Source organism: Pistacia vera, unplaced genomic scaffold (genome assembly GCF_008641045.1).
Source record: "Pistacia vera cultivar Batoury unplaced genomic scaffold, PisVer_v2 Contig859, whole genome shotgun sequence".
In the NCBI taxonomy this organism is placed as follows: Eukaryota; Viridiplantae; Streptophyta; class Magnoliopsida; order Sapindales; family Anacardiaceae; genus Pistacia; species Pistacia vera.
In genome coordinates, this window is record NW_022196733.1 from 288,579 (window position 1) to 314,423 (window position 25,845).

A 25,845-nucleotide genomic window follows, 5' to 3' on the forward strand; every position below is an offset into this window, starting at 1 on the left:
GAGTAGAGGATGGAAAATAATTCAGATGAAAGTTTTCATTTTGTTTGTCAACTGGTATAAATGACATCATTTTATTGAATAGTCTCATCACTGTTACATGTAAGTTTTTATCGTGTGACTGAGGTAAGATACGCTTAATATTTATTATTGGGTTAAACGCGATGCATTGTATCAAGAATTCAGATAAACCATTAAAAAATCGATGGGACATAATATTATAGTGTTAGTTTGTGTGACTGGCTGTCAAAAAGAAGCAAGCACTTTCTTAAAACTAGCATTCTTAAGACCAAGAGTTGCGGGAGAAGGGGGGAAAGCTCCCCTTCCTATTATTCTATGGTTGTATCCTTCGTAAACCACTAGAATCTTTACTTAGAATGAGATTTCAACTCAGTCACCTTTGAGATTTTGAGAAGAGTAATTCTTTGAAGAGCACGGTATGATGAAAGTCGCAAGCTGTGTTGAGTGAGGAGTGTTTGTTTACCATTGGCCTCTGAACTAGTTTATATATAAAAGAAGGTTAAAATATATTTTCATTTTATATTTAATATGTTTATGTAATTTAGTATTATTACAAGGATATATGATCTTCTTGCGATATTAGAAAGTATAATTCTACATAACATTAAACGAAACTGAAATAACTATATTATGCCTTCGGCTCCCGATTCCTTAAAAAGTGCTGGCATAGATATCAAGTCTTCCGCGCAAAAGTAATAATAATCTATGGAACTGGAATGAACGCAACAGTTTGTTTCTTTCCTTTCCTGCCAATTGCAGAAATACAATCTGGAATGAGCACAACAGTTTTGTAATGAATAAAAGCGTGGAAGTTAATTATATAATACCTTTCTGTGTTGCAGAATTGGTTGGTAGTGGAGGAGAAAATTCTAGTTCTTGTTCTGCCGGCAGTTAAGGTGGCCGTGGCCTTGATGATTAGCTGTAGTGTCGTAGAAAATAAAATCTTTCTCGTACCTAAAATTACAACTAGGTGCAATAACTCTACAACCTTGTTTTCCAGCACAAGCTGTTGGTATCAATGCAGTGGCATTATTTAGGCAATCAATACACTGTTGCTCTGACAAATCAGGGGTGCACTGTACAAGTGCATATATTGTTTGACAGCTTGGCGTGGTCCTATTTCCTCTTGCAAACTTGCGATGACATCCACCGGAAGCTGCTTTTTTTATAAGCCTATCCAACAAGGTCCTGGACACATTATTGAATTGACACCAATTCGATACATTATTTGTATTATACACCCAAAAATAAGGCCCGAATTCCATACTGCCAAAGATGTAGCGGTTTGAGTACCTTAACATACAATAATCGTACCAAATGACAGCCTCTTTCTGGTTGGGACACAGTTTTGAGAGCTCAAGAGAAGAATCATTGATGCAACCACGGCAAATGTCTGGCTTAACATCTCCTCTACAAAGAGCCATTCCTCTAACTATATCGGGGTCTTGACCAGACGATGCAATGTAAAAACCATAGTTGATTTTAGTGTTAGAGGAGAGAGACGAAAGGAGTCGATTAAGGTTTGATTTGTATGCACTATTCTCAGAGAAGTTGCCTGGCTCGCTTAAACAAAAGTGTTGAAGTATTTCTTGCTTGGCATTAATGGTGAGAGCAACAAGGTGTAAGGCAACGGTGACAGCAAGAAGCAGCACTCCTAAAGAAGCCATTGCCGAGCTAATTAAAGGACTCTTCTTATGTTGAGTCTTGTGAGAACGGACTGTCTAATTTAACACATATATATAGACTCAGTATATGTTAGATGGTCTTATTGGTAATATAAACTCTGAGGTGAAATCAAATTTTAAAATTATAAGGGAGAGCACTTGTCTAGGTTTGGAACAAACTTTAGGTAAAGATCCAAACTAATAAACCGACGTAAAAATATGATAGGTAAGACACTAACATCTAATGTTCACGAACCAAAAATATCATTTAAAAGCAGTAAATATATAGTCGTCGCTGACATCAATATCGTGTCAATGGGTGCCACTTGACCAAAAATTCCACTAGCCACATCATCGTTGTTGACGGCATCAATGGTCCACTAGCAAATATAGAAGAACAAATTGTGAATTGGGATTCTCTCTTGATTTGAGCTCTCTTAAGTACAAATCAGACCCGGAGAGAATATTGGTCCAAAAAATATAAGGTTTAAATAATAATATTGAAACTAAAAGTGTAAACATATACACATTGAAAGTGTTTTATATATATTTGTATAGATGGTATACTCACATTTCATCATATGTGTATGTGTGTTGACTGTATACAAAAACCAAACCCAAATAGACCAAAGAATTTATAATGGGAAACATGAATAGACTAATACGGAGTTTAAAAACAAAATCATAATAAGAAGACAGCTAGAAATAGAGGAAATAATTTATTTAATACTTATGAGTTGTATTCTTTTCTCATTATTCATACATTATGATGCAACGAGTTAGCATAATAAAACAAAGTTAGCACTCGACTACACCTTTAGAATGATAACAAGTCTCAATCACAAAAACTTTAAACCTTAAAATATGAAATAAAATCTAAATAATTCATTAACATTTGAAATGAAAAATAAGTTTATATAGGGTGACAACCAACCTTAATAAAACTCCTAATAACAAAAGAAAACAAAATCTAACTTAATTAAAAAAAGAAAACCCGAAATAAAATAAGAAAAAATACGTAAAAAACTAAAATAGACTACTAGGTATTCGTAAATCGCACAAACCCATTCCGGTTCCGACAGGTCAATCGGAATTCTTTGGTTGGTGCAGATATTTGTATCAACATATGATAAATCAAATGATTTATCAAGAATAATAAAAAGATATTAGAAATATCTTCAAAAATATAAATAATTAAATAAGAGATAAAGTGCATATATTGTGAATTATATTAAGATAATTCCAAAAATTAAATATAAGATTATTTTTAATTTCAGGATTAATTACATAATTCATAATAAATTTGATTATGTCGAAAATAATTTTGGAATATTATCTAATATTTAGAAATAATTTAAAAGTTAGAATATTTAAAAAAACAAAAAGGAATTTTGAATTAAATTATAATTTGGAAGCCCATGAAACTACGTAGTTTTGAAGCAGCTTGTTTAGCACTTCTTGCAAAAGCATTTGAATAAGGTTATAATGGGCATTTCCCCTTTAACAAAAATAAAACATTTTTAATAAGTTGGGGGATGATAATGCAATTTTAGCAAGGATTGGGACCTTTTGGACAGCCAAAAATATTTAATACAAATTGGCCCTTACAAAAAATAATAGATTTGAAAAGATTATTGTAAATTAAATAACCTAAACCTCGTTTAAAAATATAAAAATTTATGGGAAATTAGAATTTTAAAAGATGTAAAAAAAAAAAAAAAAAAAATACCAGAATCGACGAATAGTATATTTCTTTGAGCTGGAGCTTTTAAAAATTAGTGATAAAGACTTAATTCTATTGATGCGTAGAATAGTTTAGGGAGTTTAGATAATTCTCACATTTTTCTTGAGTTTTTGTAAAAAGAGTTTTCACGTTATTAAATTGAAATGTCTAATTAGGGTCCCTCAAGTGGGCCCAATTCAAAGAGATATTTAAATTCTAATCCACCACCATAACCACTAAATAATGCCTTAGCGAAGTGGCTGGGGTCACCAGCATATGAAATGTCTAATTAGGGTCCCCCAAGTGGGCCCAATTCAAAGAGAGATTAAATCTAATAAACCTATTGGACGTTCTTACTTACCACACCATAACCCGCTAAATACCTTAGCGAAGTGGCTGGGGTCCACCAGCATATGAAATGTAATTAGGGTCCCTCCAAGTGGGCCCAATTCAAAGAGATATTTAAATTCTAATAAACCCTATTGGACTTTCTTACTTACCACACCAAACCGCTAAATAATGCCTTAGCGAAGTGGCTGGGGTCCACCAGCATATGAAATGTCTAATTAGGGTCCCCAAGTGGGCCCAATCAAAGAGATATTAAATTCTACTAAAACCATTGGACTTCTTACTACCAACCATAACCCACTAATAATGCCTTAGAGAGATAGTGCTGGGTCCACCAACCTTTGGAAAATGAAAGATAACTACTCTTGTTTACCTTAACGTGTTGTTGCTTGTAAAATACATTGAATCATTAAGAAGGAATGTCTTGTGTTGGACGAGTGAGCCTTGTGTTGAAGAAAGGCTTGTGAGAGAACATGTCCCAGTCTCGGATTTAGTTGACCTTTAAGGTGTTGTGGGCTTATGTCAGAAAATGCCATTAGCTTACCTTTGAGAGTGTCCTCAGCTTACATTAGAGAAAGCTATGGTTTTACCTCTAAAAGTCTTGGGGGTTTTAATTAGAGAACACAGGGCTTACCTCTAAAAGTGTCGTGGGTTTACTTTAGAAAACGTCATGGGTTTATTGAGGTCCCTAGAAGCAGGCATTTAAGCCTAAACTGGAGCATTGGAGCTTGATTTGTGGTGTTGTACCTATTGGATCTTGATTGTAGCATTGGGCTTCATTGACAAAATGACCATCAACAGTAATAAGCGAAAATGAAAGTTAATTTTAATAATTTAATATAGAGATAGCTTTGTCAGGTGAAAATTATAACAAAGTGAGGTCTTTAGTTTGTTAAGAAGTGCCAATACACCCACCTTGAAAAGTACGAGTCATGGTGCAAATTGTCAGGTTTCTAACTATGGCAGTATTTTAATGGACAATCCAACCACATCAACATTATGATGTGATGGGACTGTCCCATGTAAGTTTTCTTCGAGTAAACATACTCCGCAATTGTGATTTAATATAAGATATAATTTTATTGTAGTCCAAAGTTTTCCAAATCATACCAAATGGAGTTGCGTTTGCAAACAATTTGAGAGTGAGTGAAGATCTTGTAATCTTCAATGACCTTCTAGATTTTAATTGGTCGATTAAGAGTATATGAAATTTTATTTTTTTCAAAAACAAAAGAAAAAAGCTTGAGAGAATTTAGGAATGCAACTTTTGTATGTATCAATATATAGAATAGAGATGTGCCCTTCTACTTGTGTGAATAAACTGAAAATTCAAGAAAACAAAGAAGATACAGAGCTAATCAAGAAGATTTTAGATTTCTTGTTATTGTAACTGAATGTCTAACAGAACAGTACACACGAATATATCTCTTCCCTTTATACAATCACTTGGAACTCAGTAGTCTACTTAGTAGAAGTGAGCTTATTTGATACAAAGACAAAAACGACGACGGTTTTGACAAACATTGAGAGCTCCTACTTTTCTTCAGTTTCGCGTCTGCGTCCCTTTTTACCAACATTCCCCTCAAACTTGACTGGGGGATACTTGGTATTTGTTTCTTTTTACCAACATTCCCCCTCAAGCCTGACTGTAGAGGTTTTGTATTTGTCTTGCCCTAAACCCCTTATTTTGTTAATGCTTCCTTTAATTTGGGCACATTTTGTTTTCTTTAGTTTCGCATCTGCATTTTTTTTACTAACATTCCCCCTCAAACTTGACTGGAGAGACATACTTTGTATTTGTTTCTTTTACCAACTTTCCCCCTCAAGCCTGACTGGAGAGATTTTGTATTTGTCTTGTACTAATACTCCTTATTGTTTAATCTCCCTTTAATTTGGGCGCATCTTGCTTCTTGAATCACAAGTCAAGTAATACACAACAGACCAGTGAGACATTTCCTGAACACTTAATGAATTACTCAAAACTACTACACATTAGATCAGCAAAATAATTCCTGAACACTTCTGCTCTATAACAAATTCGCAAGTCAAATACTACACAATAGACCAGTAAGACATTTCCTGAACACTTGCTCTGAACACATGAATTACTCAAAACTACTACACATCAGATCAGGAAAATACTTCCTAAACACTTCTGCTCTATAACACAATGCAAAGCACTCCTGAACTCTTATGTTCTATAACACAGCATTATCAATGTATTACTCAAGATAAGCCAACTACATATCAGATCAACAAAGTACTCCTTAATACTTCTGCTTACAACTATTGCAAAGTAACTTTCTGAACACTTCTGTTCATAACATAACAGTTAGTAATGTATTCCTAACTCAACAATCAACAATAAAAAAAGTCTGCTCTTTAACACATCTCTGCAACATAGTGTATTACTCAAGACTATTAATCCTTGATCATCAGCGCACTTCTTAAACCAAAAAAAAAAAAAAAAAAAAAAAATTCTACTCTACAGCTTAGGCAAAATCTGCATGAAAAAATAAACATAATAACAGTTTGCTAAAATGAAAACAGAAGATCTCTCTAATCAGCAGAGTCAATAAGAGTACACAGTCGTTTTTGGTGCAATTCAGAAAATTGAGCAACAGATAAGGGTTTGGTTAGTAGATTAGCAATCTGAAGTTTTGAAGGCACATATTGAAACAAGATTTTTTGCTAGAAACTGCTCTCGGATGTAGTAAGCGTCTATCTCTATATGCTTAGTTTGGGGATGAAAAACAGGTTGGAAGCCAACGCACTGCACTAACATTGTCACACCAAATGACGGGGTTGAGTATAAACTGATCCCAGCTCAGTGAATATACTTTGTAACCAAGCAATTTCTGTTGCAGTTTGTGCAAAGCTCTATATTCAGCGTAGAAGACAAGGCTACTACTTTTGTTTTCTGGAACCACTGGATCAAGTTGAGACCCAAATAACAATATCTCATCGTAGATCGTTTATCTTCAACATTGCTTCCCCAATCAGCATCAGCATAATACTCTATGTAATGAGCTTGTTGGTTTTAATTGTATCCCAAAATCGAGTACTTTTATGTATCTAAGTAACCGTTTGCAAGTGCCAATGCACAACTCAGTAGGGACTTGTAAAAACTAATGAGTTTATTAACGGGAAGCTGTATCAGGTTGAGTAGGGTGAGATATTGCAATGCACCTTGGCATCTGTAGATGCGGGATTCTCAAACAATTCACTATCATACGACTAAGCTTTGTACTGATGCCATGGGCGCGGAGCAAGGGTTGGCTTCAAAGTCTTAAGAAGTAAATCTAATGCATATTTAAATTGTTTGAAGGAATTCAGGGAGGATCAGTTGCCTCCATTCTAAAAAAATACTTGAGAGACCAAGGTTTTGAGTGCAAATTGATCATTTAACTCTTCAAACAAAGAGTGATATAGGCTGAATCTCACCCTGTGAGAAGTATATCATCTAGGGGTGGAAAAAATCGGTTAACCAATGCTGAACCGAACCGGTTTTCGGTTTCAAAATAAATTGAACCAAAACGGTCCGGTTTCGTTTATAAACCATTTATTAACCGAACCGAAAATCGTTTGGTAACGGTTAATTAGAATTATGATGGGCTACATTTTCGGCCCAATTCGGTCACACTCACTTTGGCCCATTGTTTTTTTTTCCAGGTTTTTTTTTTTTTTTTTAACTGATGAAAAGTATTTATTGAATTGAATAGTTTGAATTCATATAATTTTAATGTACATCAAATATTAATAATTAAAAATTAAAAATCAAAGTTGCAAAAACAAAGACAGATACAGACTCTGATTTAAATTACAAATCAAACACATGATAAAATAAGAAACATATTTCCACAAAATCCAAATCAAACACATGATTAAAACTAGCAAACACATTTCACAAAACAAACATAACACACATTTCCACAAAACAAACCTAAGACATAACAAGCACATTTCCAAATCAAATAATGAAATGCAAACTTAGAAGATACACAAACAAAGTTCACAAGACAAATATAATATAACAATCCACAAAAAGATTTCAAAGAGGCCACCAAGCAAGCAATTACAACACACCAAGCACATTCCAATCCATTGTCAAATGTCAACTGTCAAAACAAAAAAGTTCCACAACTTGTTAGGTAACTCCATTTTAAATTTCTTTCTTTTTATAAATGTCCAATCAAATCTAGAAATTAGTAAATAGAGAACAAATGAAACTAAATAAAGTATAGTATATACCTCGTATTGGAATTTGGATTGCCCTTCAATAATTTAGTTGAGGACGAGTACTTTCTACTCTAAAAGATGGGAATTCTGAAAAAGTTAGATAAACATTATAATAATTGAAAGCATAATTAACAATCCAACAAATACATAATTAAATAATTGAAAGTAAAGCAAAAATTTTATCCAACTCAATTTTCGTTAACTCATCCAAATGTCCTCAATGGCCATGGTGCACATGTAGTCCGAATGCCTCTTGTGTGCAAAGAAAAGCTTCCACCATTTCGTAGTGGGAGCTACAAAATGGATCCAATCACGACCCCAGTACTAAAGTTGACCTAGATGCAACAGTTGAAACAGGCATAGCCAATACATCTCGTGCCATCAAAGAGAGAACTTGATATTTGTGTGAATTCATCTTCCACCATTTCAAGAGATCAAATGTCTTGTCATTGTCATCTTCAACGTCATCCGCTAAATACTATCTCACTCTGATTTAGGCTGATTAGCTTGGTTTTTAGTCTTTCTCTTTTTAAACTTAACCCTCATGTATTCTTGAGGATCAATATCAACATCACAATCATCAAGTGCACTTGCACCTGAAGATTGTTGACTTGACTACGTAGTAAGAGCCCCGCCACCTACACAAATTGTAATGGTTAAATAAGACAACAAAGTTTTCACACTTTTTTCTTAACTTATCAGCAGTAAAAGCATCATAGGACTCACCAATCACCAAATCAACATATTCTAACTTGTCCCTAGGTCTAAAAACAACCGCAATGAATAACATTATGTTGAATTATCAACATTTGACCAATATTTGTCAAATTTTCCCTTCATCCTACCGTTATAGAACTTAAGCTAAGCAATGACTATGAAGACCATTATGAATCTTCACCCTAATGCTATACTGTCGCATGTACTCATTACCAATAACATAAAAAGAGCTGGACACATACACGGTGCATCATAGAAAATTTTCAGAAAGGGTAACAAGTACCGAGCATATTCCCAATCACTATGTGGGGCAAACCCTTTGACCTGTCCGACTAGAAAGCTCATCTTTGTACTTACTATCTTTATTTCCAATAAGTCAAATGCTCTCTGGAATTTAACTGCGATACAACATCAAATAAGTAGAGTTCACCTTGTTTCTACATCAAGCACCAAATGTTTTACTTTCAATTTTTTCATTCTCCACACACTTCATAAATCTCATTAACCTTGCTGGAGAGACCTCACATATTCCTATAGCACGAATTAAATATGGAGTCATCATATCTTTTAACCTTTTTACAATCAAACTTATATGTGTGCACAACCTCTCGTGAAGAAATTGACACAGACATTTCCCTGCCAACTTGATAACTGAGTCCTAAGGTAGCTTATACCCACTCATTAGAACTTACATTGTCGACTGTTATTGTGAAACTTTAGAAATACCCCAATCAAGCAAGCATCTCTCCACTGCCTTCCCAATGATTAACCTTTATGACAACTTTATGAAAACTTATAGGACAAAAGTTTAAAATCTTTTGTGTAGTTACCAATCGTCATCGATGAAGTGGAGCCATAAGACACCTACAGTTAAGGTCCTGACAACTTGTCATATATTAGTGGTGAGACAAACTATGTGATTGAACTTACTAAAAAACTTTTAGCTTTTCACCTCTCTCAATATAAATCTAAAACATCTGTAGCCACAATCTTACAGGAGGGCATTTGAAACCTAGGCTGTGCCGCAGTCATCACAACGGCGAAACCCCCTACGTCCACAAAATTAAACGTAGCTCATCCATAATGATCATTTGGGAAATAGTTTCTCTAATAAAATCTTGATCAAATTTCCATGACACAATGAAGATTGTGTGCGGTGGCAGACTCACTTGAGAGGTCACGTAATGCTTGTGAAAGAATAATGTCTTGTCTCTTGTCCACCACATTCAAAGGTACTTTTACACTACTTAAGTGGTTACGTAGACAACTTGTACCACTTTTACTGGACAAGCAAGAACATCCCACAATAGTTAATATTGCTGTCAAATTTCCTTATCTCACATCATTTTGGTGAAATGATCCCATATTCAGATGTATTCTTCCTAAATAGTAGATTTTGCACGTTTGGGACATAAAGGTAGGGTGGTCTTGGTGTAGGTGCTTGAGTGTCATATGAAGTGTCAAAAGTAGGTGTGTTGCTGTCACTAGTCGAAGATGCATTAACTAACATTTCACAATGTACACAAAATTACCAATGTAATAAAGCTCACTAACTCCTTAAATCAGCAGTACTTGGGACTTCCCACTTGAATTCCTGAAACAATTAATTATACACAAAAATCAATAAAATAATGAACAAAATAAAATACAATTACACTAAAAAAGAAGAATTAAATTACTGAGGAGAGGACAACTTCTGTTGCCTCTTTTAGTCCTTCAATAGGATTGCAACGTTTCATTTTGAAAACTAGAATTCACAAAAAATTAACAAAATAATCAATACTAACTAATAGGCAGCAACCACAAACAACAAACCACAAAAAGGCCTTATTACACAACATGCTAGTTCGAATCATTCATTTCAAAATGTTCATCTTTTCCAACAAGTAAATAAATTAATGGCTATTAAGATTAATCCCTTCGCATAGAGGACTCCCAAATAATTACCTAAAGCTAAATTTAGTTCCAAGTGCAAAATGCTCCACATGAACTTTAACACTACTAGATTGAAACAGTGCTAAGGTTACAATAAAAACGCAAAAGAGAAAATTATAGAGCATCCCCTTTAGTTATCTTACAGTTATACTTGTTTCTATAAAGCTAAATTCTTAGATGCACATATAGTTCAAGTAATTGCATCATTATTCTTTTAAAAACCATAATATAACAATATCTGTAAAAGAGTTGATTTCTGTCGGTTTCAACAGTTTTGGTTACTGCATACCCAACTTATTTAAAATGCCGATGTCAACCAATTACATGAGATTAGAATTCACAAACGATTCTGAAATGGCATGGTTCAATCCCTCAAATTTTTTTCCTAAAAGATTAGAATTACAGAGATTATATTCCAATATTTTTTTCCCCAAAAAAGTAATGAACTCAAACCTTTAAATCATAATACAACTTCTGGTATTGAGAATTGGTCATATAGATCATTCATTCTACTAACAAATACACATAACAAGAAGAATAATTAAAAAGAATTGTTAAGGACATCAAATTCTGAGCCATGGGCTTTGCTATCATTGCAAGAGATGAGGTCACAAAAAATACAAAGCAAAGAGATGAGGACTACGGAAATAGACGACACGTGGAGACTGGAGCGACGACGGCAACTCACGTAAGGTCATGCAGTAGGTACGCGTGAGGGACCTAGGAAACCCAGACGGTGATGGTAGTGAGCCAGGATTGGTGAAGGAAGAGAGTGGTGACCGCGATAGTGACTGCGACTGTTGAGCAAAAGATCGGAGCAAAGACAGTGGCGTCAGCAAAGATCGTGGCTGGCAACGTGAGAAATTTGTGTGGTACTGGCTGAGGTGTGACCGCTTGACTCGATGTGAGAATAGAGAAGTGAGAGACAGTGAGAGTTCTAGAAAAATTGAGAGACAGAGGGTGAGAGTGAGAGACAGAGATTGAGTCACTGAGACTCTGAGAGTGTGAGGTTACTAAGGGTGAGTGAGGTTTGACTAGTGAGTAGTGAGTACCGTGAGTGAGGTCTGAGACTGAGTAGTGAGGTTTGGAGAGTGAGATCTGAGTAGTGAGAGTGAGTAGTGAGTAGCCAGTTCCCAGTTAGGATGTTAGAATGTTAGTGTTAGGGATTGCAAATAAAAAAAATAAAATGCATAATTTTTTTTTTTTTTAAAATTCGCGTAGAAAACCATTCGGGTAATTGGAATTAATTTTTCCAAAAACCGAAACCGAACCTGATATTTGATTTTTTTTAATATTCGAACCGAGACCCAAAAAAAACTAGATTTTCAGTTTGGTTTGGTTTTTGGGTTTTTTTTTCCCCTAATATCATCCACATAGACCAACACTAGATAAAACCAGTATCCAATTTGAGACTAAAGAGGCTGAATCAGAAATTGAATTTCTGAACCCTTGGCTTGAAGAGCATTTTTAAGCTTGTCAACTAGGCTCTAGGAGCTGTTTAAGTCCATACAAGGCTTTATTCAATTTACACACAAAAGAGGGTTGAGTAGACTGATTCAAACCCCACAGGTTGCTTCATGTAAACTGTCTCACTCAAGGTGCCATTCAGAAATGTATTATTTCATCATTTGTTGTACATCCCAAAAGTTTGTAATAGCTGGGGTCAAGATAATTCTAATAGTAGAGGGTTTGATGATTGGACTAAAGGTTTCAAAATCGTCTGAGCCAAGTGTTTGTTGAAAGCCCTTAGCCACTAAACGAGCTTTATACCTTATAGGGCGCCATGCATGAAATTTAGTGCAAAAGACCCATTATTTCCCACATATTCATATCAGCTGTAGGAGACAAGGGTCTTGGTGTTATTGTGAACAAGTGCCAAATTATGTTTTCATGGCTTCCCTCCAGGCAAGTGCTAGTTAAAGCTTCAGCAACGTTAGTGGTTCTAGTTATAAGGCTGACTTGTGTGTACTAGCAGTACAAAGTAGGTCATCATCATTTTGGCAGAGAAACCACTGCTAAATTGGTCTTGTGATCATGGGGTGATTATTAATAGCAGATCTGAGCTGAATATTTGTGAACTTTGATGGATTTAGATCAACTCAAGTGTGCAGTTGGGTAAGGGACAATTGGAAGGGATAATGGGCAGATTAGAAAATGATTGGGAACTAACTAATGAGGTTTAATTTGGAGAGGAATAGGTAACATGTATTTGTAATCTGAGGCAATATGTTAAGCTGGTGAGGAGGTGCTTGGGACTGCTATAGTAGGATATGAGGTGTCTGTGATGAGGGTGGAGGATGTAAGGCTGGTGGGGAGATATTTAGGACTGCTATAATGGGATGTGTATGAGATCGAGGCAGTAAAACAGAGGGATGACTAACTGCTGTATTATGTAAAGAGGAATGAGGTTGAAAGCCAGTTGCAGAGGAAGAGCAGAACTAGCTAGGAACAGGGACTATGAATATAACAATGGAAAATTGGAGAAACTTGTAGTGTTGGGGCTAACCAAAGAATCAGAATTATGACCAGATACACCAGTGTGTTTTCAAACCTGTTATCTAAAAAAGGGAACTCAATTTCGTTGAACTTAACACTGGGGAAATAACATTTTTCCAACACTTGTACCTTGTGGTAGCAAACATAACGACAAACACAAATTGAAGAATGGAATCAAATTTGTGACTATTAAAATTGCGGGAAGAAAAGGAAAGCAAGACCAACCAATACTCGAAGACTATCATAAAAAGGAATTTGCTTGAAAAGTTTAAAATAGGGTGTGTTATTCTGAAGTACATCAGTAGGTATTCTGTGAATGAGAAACTACCGTTTCAAAGGTAACCACCAATATTTTAAAGGCATGGATGCATGTGCAAGTAGGTAAGACCGTCAACTATATGTCTATGTTTGCGATCACTTCTACCATTTTGCTGGTGAACATGAGCACAAGAGAACCTAATTTGTATAACCATTATCTGGAGATAAGGAAGAAGGGCTTTAATCTCCCCCTGATCAGTTTGAAGACACTTTAGTTTAGTGCTGAATTGCATTTAACAAGGTGATGAAACTTAATAAAAATGCTTAACCTCAGCCTTTGTCTAAGTGCAAACAACCAAGTGAATCTATTAAAGTCATAGGAACTAAACATATATTTAAAACCCTTATTGAAGAGACAGGGGTTGGCCCTACACATCACTATGTACCAGGCTAGTAGAGGTTCAAGTGCATGGGATTGGGAAATGGGAAAACTATTTGATGCAACTTGCCAAGTTGATCTCGTTAGAAAATGAAAGTGGTGGAGACAATTTGTGAAGATGAGATAGTGATGTAGTTTTAGGAAAGGTAGATAAAATTTGGGAAGTACATAAGCATGAGGGTATCTAACCTTGTGCCAAATTGTGCACTGATGAGGTTGCTTACTTACACTTAAACAATGGGTTTTTGTAATGCAATCCAGAATATTATGAATACAATCAAGATTAGTAGTTGAAACTAAATGTTGTAAATGGCAGAATCAGACTGAGAGTACATCAAGACTAATTTTGATATGTTAGAGTGCAAATCAATAGAATTTGGACTTCAAACACAATCATTGTTCTGAACACAATTAGTATTTTATTTGAAATAATGAATCATACATTTCAGAATGAGAGTTTTATTTTCATATTCAATAGAAGCAGATGTGTCCTTCTCCAATGTGCAGAGCAGAAACAGGTTGGTTGCTCTCCAAACTTGATATAGATGGAAGAGACTTATTGTCAACAGAAAAATTGCAAAACATACTATCACTAGACTGACTATTATTAGGACTACTAGACATGGAAATGTTGGAACTGTGATACAAGAGATTAGAAGAATGTTGTAGAGAATAGCAAATCAGCAGCAGGTAACATAGTTTGTGCATTTGTAGTAAAATTTTGAATGGACAGAGGTAGACATTGGCAAAGCAAAAGAGTTGCAAGGTCTGTATGGAATATCCAACTGATAAGACCTCTTTAAGTCCCCCTCGCAAAAACAGGATCTTGGGCTTTGTCCTTTACCATACAACAATAGCACAAGCTCTACATCATATTATTATCTTTGTAAACTTAAAAATGCTAAGGGATTTCTTAGTGATTTTGGGTACACAAAGGAATTCTTCAAATGCAAACATTTGGAATGAAAGTTATTGGAAAAATAGAGTTACTTGTATGGGAAATGGGGATAATCACGCGCAACTTGTAGCCATTCTCACCATAATATTTCTTGCAAATATTTAGGTTGTTCAGTGGAGGTCACATGGTCGTTGCACAGAATCCATGTACCAGGCAGGGTCTAGAGTGTAAAATAGTGGCTGTAGGATGACTTGCTGAGAGTGAAGCGTTGAAACAGGATTAGCAGCTAGACTGTGAAGTTGCTAAATTATGCTAGGAAAAACAGTGGTCCGACCCAGTTTGGACCAGGTGAGCTTAAACTAGGTCCTGATAGCTGTTGAATGGGACTCCAAAGGTAGGAGAATTGAAATTTTAGGATGATTATAATTGGAATTGGACAAACTAGAGTGAGTGTAGATAGGATTATGAAATGGGCTATCGTACCAGTATTCACATCAGTGTACTGAGAGCCAGATAATGCTGATGATCAGAAAGATATTCTATGTGGGACAATATTGGGAGGACCAATGTACGGGAATTGTGGTAATGTAGATTTCCAGAATAAGCATCGCTGTGTTAGAAAAAGCATTGTTGGAGGGAACATTAGAGGGTGGAGACCATATAGGTGGAATTGAACCTATGATAGCATTGGTAGACGATGCCCTGCCTTATTGCAGACTGGCATATAATTCTCCTTTGCCAGTGGCTGACCTCTGCTCTTCCATAGTAGGAGGTTCTTGGACCATATGTGTTGGGGGCTGCAAAGGTAGGAATGATTGGGAAGGTGATTGGAAAAGGTATATTGTTGAGAAGGCTGAGATGAATTTGAGTAGATTGAGGACTGATATATGTTTGTGGATAATGTGGATTCCCAGGGATATCAATGAAGGAACATTACTAGACTGATTGTTGTCAGGATTTTTGCTGCATTATGACTAGATGAATACTCCCATTAGAGACATTGTAACATCATAGGTTATGAACTGAAGCTACATGTGCTGAGGAGTATAAAAGATCTACAGAATTGAACTTTTCCAACCTCTATTCATACTTTACAACAAGAATTGGGCTTCTTGCAAAGAAACAGTATCAATCTTGGACATCTAATCTAGATGTGAGTGTCACTACCCCAACATCACATTTAGGACCCAATCCATCTAGGACATATTGTAACAGATCTTCATCAGACACAACTAATCCACTAGATGAGACTTCCGAAATATCTTTCATTTTCTTTGCATCTATCTCAATAATTAGATCCCCTTCGTGTGTGGTTTGCAAAAGATTTTTTAGTTGTAAAGCCTAGCTTTTGAATCTGTAACGAATTCATTCTCTAAAGCTAACCAATTTAGTGGAAGATCTACACTTAGATACAAACCTAAACATGCACTCTGAAATTGAAGCTAATAACCAACTACTATAAGCTTATCTGTTCGTTTCCCAAGACAAGGCTGGATTAAGACTTTCACCAATAGCACTACTAGTTCTATTTTGACCTAGCTCATTGTAATATCAGAATCAAAAACTAATGGGGGAGGACAAGGAATTCTACTAATAAGTGGTTCCAAATCGTGTGACCCAACAGTGGAGAGGACTTGTGAACTCCAATCAGTTTATTCCGTCAATTGGGATTGATCACTTGCAAGCTTGCGGCAATGCTGTGGTGGTTGATTCTAACACTCAGGCATCGTTCTTCTATGCTATTAAGCGTCTTTGAAGAATCAAGATCGGTAGCCATGAGTGAGTCAGGCTTTGATACCATATGAATAAACTGAAAATAGTTCAAGAAAACAAGAAAGATACAGGGCAATCAAGAAATGATTTTAGATTTTGTATTGTAATTGAATGTCTAACGAACAAGTACACACGAATATATCTTCTTCCTTTTATAAAATAACTTAGACTCAGCTCAGTCTACTTAGTAGAAGCTGAGCTTATTTGATACAAGACCAAAACGATGACGCTTTGACAAATAGTTGAAGAGCTCCTACCTTTTTTAGTTTGCATCTGCATCCCTTTTTACCAACGTTCCTCCTCAAACCTAATTAGGGAGACATACTTTTTACCAACACTAGCATGGTGGCATAGGACCTTAGAGAAAAACTTAAAATGTTAGTTGAACTTCGCTTGGTCATTGCCCAATTGACCCAATTCTTCCGATCAATTCTTATTAATTCCTTCATATTATCTTCTTCGCTATTTCTTTTCTTTTTTACTTGTTGAAAGATTAGCGTAAGTTATCAAATTGATAAATTTAAAAGAGTTAATGACAATAATCCTCCCCAAGTATGATATAACACAAAATCCTTTAGGGTTTTTGAAATAACAAATATCCCATTGCCGTTAATGATCTATTAGTGAGCCGTTAAAATTTACATTGTTAAGAGTTAGTAATATACCAAATTGTTTTCTACCGTTATATTTTAACACCTAAAACTGAACGATAGAGAGATTTTTGTTATTTTTGAAATTTTAAATATTTGTTATATATCATACCTCAAAGGAAACTAATGTCATTAACACAAAAAAAGAATTATTGAAATGTCGTAAAGGATGTGATCGATGAGATTCAAATAACTTAATATTCTTTGTGGTAATAAGTAAAAAAACAAAATTTGGAGTTCCATGAAACAAGGACGGACTAAGATAAACAAAGAAACTGATGAATTTGCAGCAATCCGACAACTGAATAGGAAAAATGACCAATAAACTGACATGGAATGATGACGTTACTTAATAGGTAAAAGAGTACGATTGCCGGCGATACCAGCTTCGGTTGATGGGAACAATATATTTATTAAATGATTAGAGGATGGAAAATAATTCAGATGATGAAGTTTTCATTTTGTTTGTCAACTGGTATAAAATGACATCATTTTATTGGAATAGTCTCACCACTGTTACATGTAAGTTTTAGTTGACTTGAGGTAAGATACGCATAATTTATTATTAGGTTAAACGCGATGCATTGTATCAGAATTAGATAAACCATTAAAAAAATCGATGGGACATAATATATAGTAGATTAGTTTGTATGACTGGCTGTCAAAAAGAAAGACAAGCACTTTCTAAAACTAGCATTCTTAAGACCAAAGAGTTGCGGGAGGAAAAGGGGGAAAGCTCTCCATTCTATTTTCTATGGTTGTATCCTTCGTAAACCACAGAATCTTTACTTAGAATGAGATTTCAACTCAGTACACTTTGAGATTTTGAGAAGAGTAATCTTTGAAGAGCACGGTTATGATGAAAGTTGCAAGCTGTGTTGAGTGAGGAGGGTTTGTTTTACCTTGGCCTTGAACTAGTTTATATATAAGAAGGATTAAAATTATTTTATTTTATTTAATATGTTTATGTAATTTAGTATTATTACAAGGATATATGATTTCTTGCGATATAGAAAGTACAACTTTACAAACATTAAAAACTAAAACAACATATTATGCCTTGGCTTGCGATTCCTTAAAAAGTGCTAACATAGATATTAAGTATTTCACGCAAAAGTAATAATAATGGAACTAAAATGAACGCAACAGTTTGTTTCTTTCCTTTCTTGCAATTGCAAAAAACAATCTTGAATGAGCACAACAGTTTTGTAATGAATAAAAGCATGAATTTTCGAGACATTATTAAGTTATACAATCCAAAAATAAGGTGAATTCCATACTACCAAGATGTAGCGGTTTGAGTACCTTAACATGCAATAATCATACCACATGACAGCCTCTTCTCGGTTGGGCCACAGTTTTGAGAGCTCAAGAGAAGAATCATTGATGCAACTACGGCAAATGTCTGGCTTAACATTCTCTCTACAAAGAGCCTTCCTAACATAGGGGTGTGACCATACGATGTAGTGTAAAACATAGTTGACTTTAGTGTTTGAGGAGAGGAGATAAAGAGGTGATTAAGGTTGATGGTATGCACTATTCTTACAAAAGTTGCATGCTCGCTTAAACAAAGTGTTGAAGTTTTTGCTTGGCTTAATGGTAAAGCAACAAGGTGTAAGGCAACGGTGACGAAAGAAGAGTAGCACCTAAAGAAGCCATTGCCGAGCTTATTAAAGGACTCTTCTTATGTTGAGTCTTGTGAGAAAAGAGTGTCTAATTTACACATATGTATAGACTCGGTATATGTTAGATGGTCTTATTGGTAATATAAACTGTGATGAAAGCAAATTTTAAAATTATAGGGAGAGTGTAAGGATGATATGAAGAGGCAAAGGTAGCAGTTCGGGATGGTTGATACTGCCAAAGTATGCTGAGAGAAGGAAAAGAGGAAAAGATTTATGTATTTCATTATTGTATAAAACTGTACAGTGTTAATTTATCACTTTTTGTAATTGTAAACATAGAAAAACAATGAATACAATTAAATGTAAGTACTCATCAATCACATAAATGGATTGATTGAATGAGAGAATTGCTCCTGATACAAACCAGCATGAATCAAGGAATTTGTGCATTCCATATTTCGTCACTCCCCCTCAAGCTTGTGGTTTGTAAATGTCAAAAACTCTAAGTTGCTAAGTAAATATGGTTGTCTAGTGCACAATGGCTTTTGAAAAGTCTGCTGGTTGTTCTGGGTACGAATGTGCAAAGTCTTGTTACCCTTCTTGTATCTTGTTTCTGACAAAGTGGCAATCAATCTATTATGTTTTGTTCTTTCATGGAATATTGGATTTGCTGCGATGTCATTTGCAGCTTTGTATCATAGTATAAAAGGACAGGCTTTCTTACTGTACCTTAGATTTCTCAATAACCCCAAAATCCAGATGATCTCACATGTTGTTTTGGCCATGACTCTGATTTGGCTTCTGCAGAAGATAGAGATACTGTTGATTGTTTGGTCTTCAAGAAATAAGAGCTCCCTAGCTTGATTAGAAACCTGTAAGGATTTTCTTGTCATTGGACATGTGGCCCAGTCTGAGTCACAATGAGTTATGAAAACTATTCTTTTTTTGGGGAAGGGGTCCTAATCCAGGACATCCTTCAGTACTTTAGACTTTATGTGCTGCACTATTGTGAGATTGTTTAGGCCCATGCATGAACTGGCTAAGAATGTGACTGCATAACTATGTTTGGAGAGTCATGGTGAGATAGATCAATTGCCCACAAGTCTTTGATATTTGTAGGATCTTCAAAGCTGGATCATTTCGGAAGATGATATCCCACTGTCAATTCTTGCGTAGTAGCTTTGTATTTTGTTCTCTGGAATGATACTTGGCTTGCATCTGATGGTCCTGAATCAGAGAAGTTCCAAGACTATGTATGTTGGCTAAGGGATATTCCTGCTGGGGATCTTGCAATTTCAATGCCTGAAATACTTTGGCTATCCTAATCCTTTATTTGGAATTGTCTGTAAGATGTCCTTTAAGGATTGATGCCTGTTTCATCATTTCCTGTATAAGAATGTCATCGACATATATGATGAGAGCAATAAAAGTTTTACCTTTGTTCCAGGTAAATAATGCATAGTCATGTTTGGACTGAACAAATCCTATACCAGTGAGAACTTTACTAATTTCTCATCATTGTCGGGATGCTTGTTTTAGCCCATAGAGGGATTCTACAGATGAAATAGTGTTCTCCCCTGTCTGCGTAATCCCGGTGGAAGATCTATGTATATTTCTTAATGAAAATCCCCATGAAGAAAGGCATTATAACGTACCATTTGATGGAGATGCAGTCATGAACAGAATTCTACGGTAAGAAAAGTAGAACAATGACTGTTTGGCTACGGGGGAAAAAGTGTCTGATAATCAAAACCCCCGCTGAGTGTATCCCTTGGCCACTAATCGGCTTGTGCCATTCTATGGAACCATTAGCATGATGCTTGATTTTGTAGACCCATTTACAACAATAGGTTTCTATTGAGAGAGGCGAGGCCACAGATCCCAAGTATGGTTCTGAGAGGAGAGCAGTAAGTTAGCAGCATGGCTTGACGCAGTGGAGAGTGTTAAAAGCCCTCTAGTAATCGTGGTGTTCTCTTTCTGCGGAGATGTTCTGATGCAAGTCATATATAGAGGAGAGAGACGATCAAGTACATAATGAGGTGGGATACAGTGGAGGTTGAAGGATCGAAATGGCGGGACACTCATAATCTGTTGCCCAGATTGGTGGTTTAGTCTGACGAGTGCTGCGACAAGTAGGAACATTAGGAGCCTGAACGATCTGGGTAGAGGAATAAAGAGTTGATGGTTTGTCTCTGACTGATATGGTTATTAGTGTTGGTTGTGTCAGAGTCAATAGTAGGAGTGCTAGGTGCAGGAACTGGTGGATTAGGAACCATAGTGAACAGGGATCTTGAAGAGTATCATTGTAGGGAACACTAGGTGATAGTGAGTGAGGTGATGGTGATGGTGATAGAATAGTGTCTTTGTGGCAATGGAAAAATGTCTTCATGAACACATCTCGGGAGATCAAAAACTTGTTTGTAACTGGATAATATCGCTGTATCCTTCTAAAGCATGGATATCCATAAAACACAACGGGTAGCCCGAGTACCAAACTTATCATGTGATCCAAGAGTGGCAGTCATACAAGGACAACCAAAGACTCGAAGATGATCAAAAGATGGTTGCTTCTTGAATAATATCATAAGGGGTCTTTCCATGAAGGACTCTACTGGGCATGCGGTTGATCAGGTAGGTAGCAGTGATCACACATTCCCCCCAAAAAAGATAGTAGGTGGGCTTGGTGTTTAAGGGCACAGGCTATTTCTAGGAGATGACAGTGTTTTCGTTCGACAACCCCATTTTGTTGTGGAGTATAAGTGCAAGAGCTTTCATGTAGTATCCGCAGGATGAAAAAAAAGGGAAGACAATTATGATTTAAGAATAGATCTCCTAGCATGTCTGTTCTAATCCTTTGGACAGAAGTATGAAATGTGTGTTGACCACGGGTAGAAAGTGTGTGATGTGCGTAGTGTTTGGGCTTTGGATTGCATGAGAAAAGTCATGTACCCCAGGAAAAGTCATCACAATGGTGAGAAAAATTGGGATCCATCATGATTTGGAGTGTGATAAGGTCCCAAATATCAAGATGGATTAGGGTAAAAGGTTGTGTCATAGTGGAAGTGCTATGTGGAAAAGTAATCGAGCTGTTTAGCTAATGGACAGATGGGACAATGAGGTTGGGGATAGTAACACTGTGACCTAACTTTGAGGAGAATAAAGAGCTTTATTAATTGTTGCATTACAATTGGTAATTTTATTGGTTGTAATACAGGAGTGAAAATTCTAGAAGACTTAGCAGGTGCCCAATAGTATAGACCTCTATGACCTTACCCAAGCCCATCAGTTTTCCAGTCGAAGGGTCCTGAAATTCAACGTGTTAGGACAAAATTTTACAGTGCAAGTATTGCTTCACTAGTTTGGATACTGATATGAGGTTAAAATGAAAAATAGGGACACATAATACATTTTTAAGGAAAAATTTTGGATAATTGGACAATTCCTATGTGAGTGGCGGGGGTTATGTTTCCTTCGGCATGCGAACAGAGGTGGATTGAAGTGTGCAAATAGAGTTGAAAATTTTGGATTACAAATGATGTGCACATAGCCCCTGAATCAATAACCACATGTCAGTAGTAATTAATTGAAAGTAAGATACCTGCATAAGACGCTGTAGTGTGTGGGGCATTATTGAAGCTGGAGCAATTGATTATATGATCTAAAGTGAGAACGGGTGCTTGCGGATTGTTAGAAGAAACTGAATCAACCTGAAAAAGAAAGAAGAATTGTTATTTTTGTCTTTAGGACGACCATGTAATTCTAGCAATGGTCTCGATCATTATTTGTTCTTTTGCAATATCACATATAATAGCCCCCGATTAGATCGTGAATTGTCAGATTGATTGGACCCGTTTCTAGATCCGTTTGAACCAAGACTGGGCCCATTTGACTAGTTGTTGACCTTTTGACTCTGATTGTGATGTGGCTCGATTTGAGCTTAGATGTGTTTTAAAAACGCAATTAGCTTCTGGCGTCAGATCGCGAGATGAAATCTGGGCCTTTCATCTCTGCATATAAATTCATGCCTTCTCTTTGCAGGTTTCCCTACTGCGAGCGCACATCTTCTGTTTTCCTTAGTCCTGCAAAAACCAGAGAGTCAGTGGATGCCGATCGGAGTGCAACTGGCGTTGGCTCTCATCCTGCACCGCCAGTTGAAAATCCAGCGAGAGAGGTGGTGGAGATGTAGCCGAAATTTGGGTGCGAAAGCTAAAAGCTTTTGTTCAACCCGAGCAAAAGTGCGACAGGCGGTCACGATTGCAGATCAGTTGGTACTAGTGGAGAGTTTCTGGGGCCCTTTAGAGTTCTCTCAATAGCGTCCAACTCGTTCCAACGGCGAAGAGCCGATGAAATAAGTGGTATCGCAAGCGTTTTCCTTGTTTAAGTTCGATCAATCGTTGCCGAAGAGTGTATGTTTGGCGAGACGAGTTTTTCATACATCTATCTGATGTATACCTATATATCGCGGCCATCTCTGTGGTGGGAGTCTGGCCGATGAGAATGTAAGATGCAACTTACTGATCCATGAGTGGACCAGTGTGTTGCAACGGCTTCAGTGGCGTTGGAGGTGTGGCTGTGGTGGTGGTTGGAAAATTTTGTAGGAGAGCTCTGTTATCTTTTGCGAGTGGAGATATCTGAATCGGAGCCCAGGATGCATAATTGTTTGAACCCATAAGGGTTTGTTTGATGAGGACCATTCGGTCCATCGAAAACCGACGAAACAGAATGTCGCCTGGTTCAGGGACTGTTGCTGGTGGCTAGGATGAGGTGAAATGGGTATGGGTGAGGGATTTGGATCCGTACCGTGGAGAAAAACAGATTCCAGTTGGACTCGGTACGCCAGAGAGTTGGGTCGAGGTTGGTTGCGGGTAAAAGATCTGGTCATAACCTAACATTCCTATGGGTAACGGGCTGGGTTAGGCCTGGTTGTGTGTTTGGCGATTGGGATTGAACTGTTGGGAGTGGACTAGTTTGTTTTGATCTAGGTCGGTCGTTGGAGTTGGATTTGCAGTTTTGGTGGGCTGTATTTGATTGAGTTTGAGTTGGGTTTGGATATCTATCTGCCATTTGCAGAAAAATAAACACTAAAATGAGTTTTCTGTTTGATTTCAGGGATAGAAAAGAGAAGCTTGTTTGTGCGGAAGCGTGAAGATATGGCTCTGCTACATGTAAGGCATTGATATGAAAGGCAAAAAGTAGCAGTTCAGGACGTTGATACTACCAAAGTATGCTGAGAGAAGAGAAAGAGGAAAAGATTTTGTATATTTCAATTGTATAAACTGTACAATGCTAATTTATACACTTTTTGTAATTGTAAAAATGGAAAACAATGGAATACAATTAAATGTTATATTCAATCAATACAATAAATTATGGATTGATTGAAGAGAGAATTGCTCCTTGATCAAGAAAAACTAGCATGAATCAAGGAATTTGTGCATTCCATATGCGTGGCAAATGTCTGGCTTAACATCTCCTCTACAAAGAGCCATTCCTCTAACTATATCGGGGTCTTGACCAGACGATGCAATGTAAAAACCATAGTTGATTTTAGTGTTAGAGGAGAGAGACGAAAGGAGTCGATTAAGGTTTGATTTGTATGCACTATTCTCAGAGAAGTTGCCTGGCTCGCTTAAACAAAAGTGTTGAAGTATTTCTTGCTTGGCATTAATGGTGAGAGCAACAAGGTGTAAGGCAACGGTGACAGCAAGAAGCAGCACTCCTAAAGAAGCCATTGCCGAGCTAATTAAAGGACTCTTCTTATGTTGAGTCTTGTGAGAACGGACTGTCTAATTTAACACATATATATAGACTCAGTATATGTTAGATGGTCTTATTGGTAATATAAACTCTGAGGTGAAATCAAATTTTAAAATTATAAGGGAGAGCACTTGTCTAGGTTTGGAACAAACTTTAGGTAAAGATCCAAACTAATAAACCGACGTAAAAATATGATAGGTAAGACACTAACATCTAATGTTCACGAACCAAAAATATCATTTAAAAGCAGTAAATATATAGTCGTCGCTGACATCAATATCGTGTCAATGGGTGCCACTTGACCAAAAATTCCACTAGCCACATCATCGTTGTTGACGGCATCAATGGTCCACTAGCAAATATAGAAGAACAAATTGTGAATTGGGATTCTCTCTTGATTTGAGCTCTCTTAAGTACAAATCAGACCCGGAGAGAATATTGGTCCAAAAAATATAAGGTTTAAATAATAATATTGAAACTAAAAGTGTAAACATATACACATTGAAAGTGTTTTATATATATTTGTATAGATGGTATACTCACATTTCATCATATGTGTATGTGTGTTGACTGTATACAAAAACCAAACCCAAATAGACCAAAGAATTTATAATGGGAAACATGAATAGACTAATACGGAGTTTAAAAACAAAATCATAATAAGAAGACAGCTAGAAATAGAGGAAATAATTTATTTAATACTTATGAGTTGTATTCTTTTCTCATTATTCATACATTATGATGCAACGAGTTAGCATAATAAAACAAAGTTAGCACTCGACTACACCTTTAGAATGATAACAAGTCTCAATCACAAAAACTTTAAACCTTAAAATATGAAATAAAATCTAAATAATTCATTAACATTTGAAATGAAAAATAAGTTTATATAGGGTGACAACCAACCTTAATAAAACTCCTAATAACAAAAGAAAACAAAATCTAACTTAATTAAAACAAGAAAACCCGAAATAAAATAAGAAAAAATACGTAAAAAACTAAAATAGCCTCTAAACAAGCAAAAACGGTTGTTTTTGATCTGAAAAGCAACTTGCAATTGGCTAAAGAGGTTCCCACATTGTCGGGTTTGAAAAAAGCTTTCCGTTGATATCTTATGAGTCCCAAAACTTCTTTCGAATTAAAAGTTATGATTGTTTGAATGAAACGTACTCATTTAGAACCTTTGACTTTACGTATGGGCTTTAACGCTCAGCACACTTCAGGAATTTTTCCGCTAGATATTCTACGTCACATTAATTAAACACATAAATTGATTAATGAATTTTATTGTTGTCTTCATAAGTT

At 36.1% G+C, this 25,845-nt stretch overlaps 1 protein-coding gene across 2 annotated transcripts; it reads right to left on the minus strand.

The window, feature by feature from the left end:
• Positions 1–531: 531 nt before the first annotated feature.
• LOC116118775 (cysteine-rich repeat secretory protein 38-like) lies at positions 532–24,575 on the minus strand. Of its 2 annotated transcripts, none has more exons than XM_031404747.1 (3): positions 24,240–24,575; positions 846–1,409; positions 532–764 (listed from the first exon to the last, which is right to left on the minus strand). In XM_031404747.1, the coding sequence occupies exons 1-2, from the start codon at positions 24,513–24,515 to the stop codon at positions 888–890; spliced, it is 798 nt and encodes a 265-aa protein (XP_031260607.1). In that variant the 5' UTR covers positions 24,516–24,575; the 3' UTR covers positions 532–764; positions 846–887. The 2 variants fall into 2 exon arrangements, with proteins under 2 accessions (XP_031260607.1, XP_031260608.1); XM_031404748.1 differs by lacking the exon at positions 24,240–24,575 and having other exon boundaries at positions 846–1,206; positions 1,312–1,745.
• Between the last annotated feature and the right edge of the window lie 1,270 nt (positions 24,576–25,845).

What these genes read in the sequence shown, in the direction of transcription:
- LOC116118775 (XM_031404747.1), bottom strand. Translation starts at nt 24,515, where the DNA reads ATGGCTTCTTTAGGAGTGCTGCTTCTTGCTGTCACCGTTGCCTTACAC. An exon ending in GAGGAGATGTTAAGCCAGAC is followed by an intron (nt 1,410 to 24,239) that starts ATTTGCCACGCA and finishes GTTAAGCCAGAC; the next exon opens with ATTTGCCGTGGTTGCATCAA.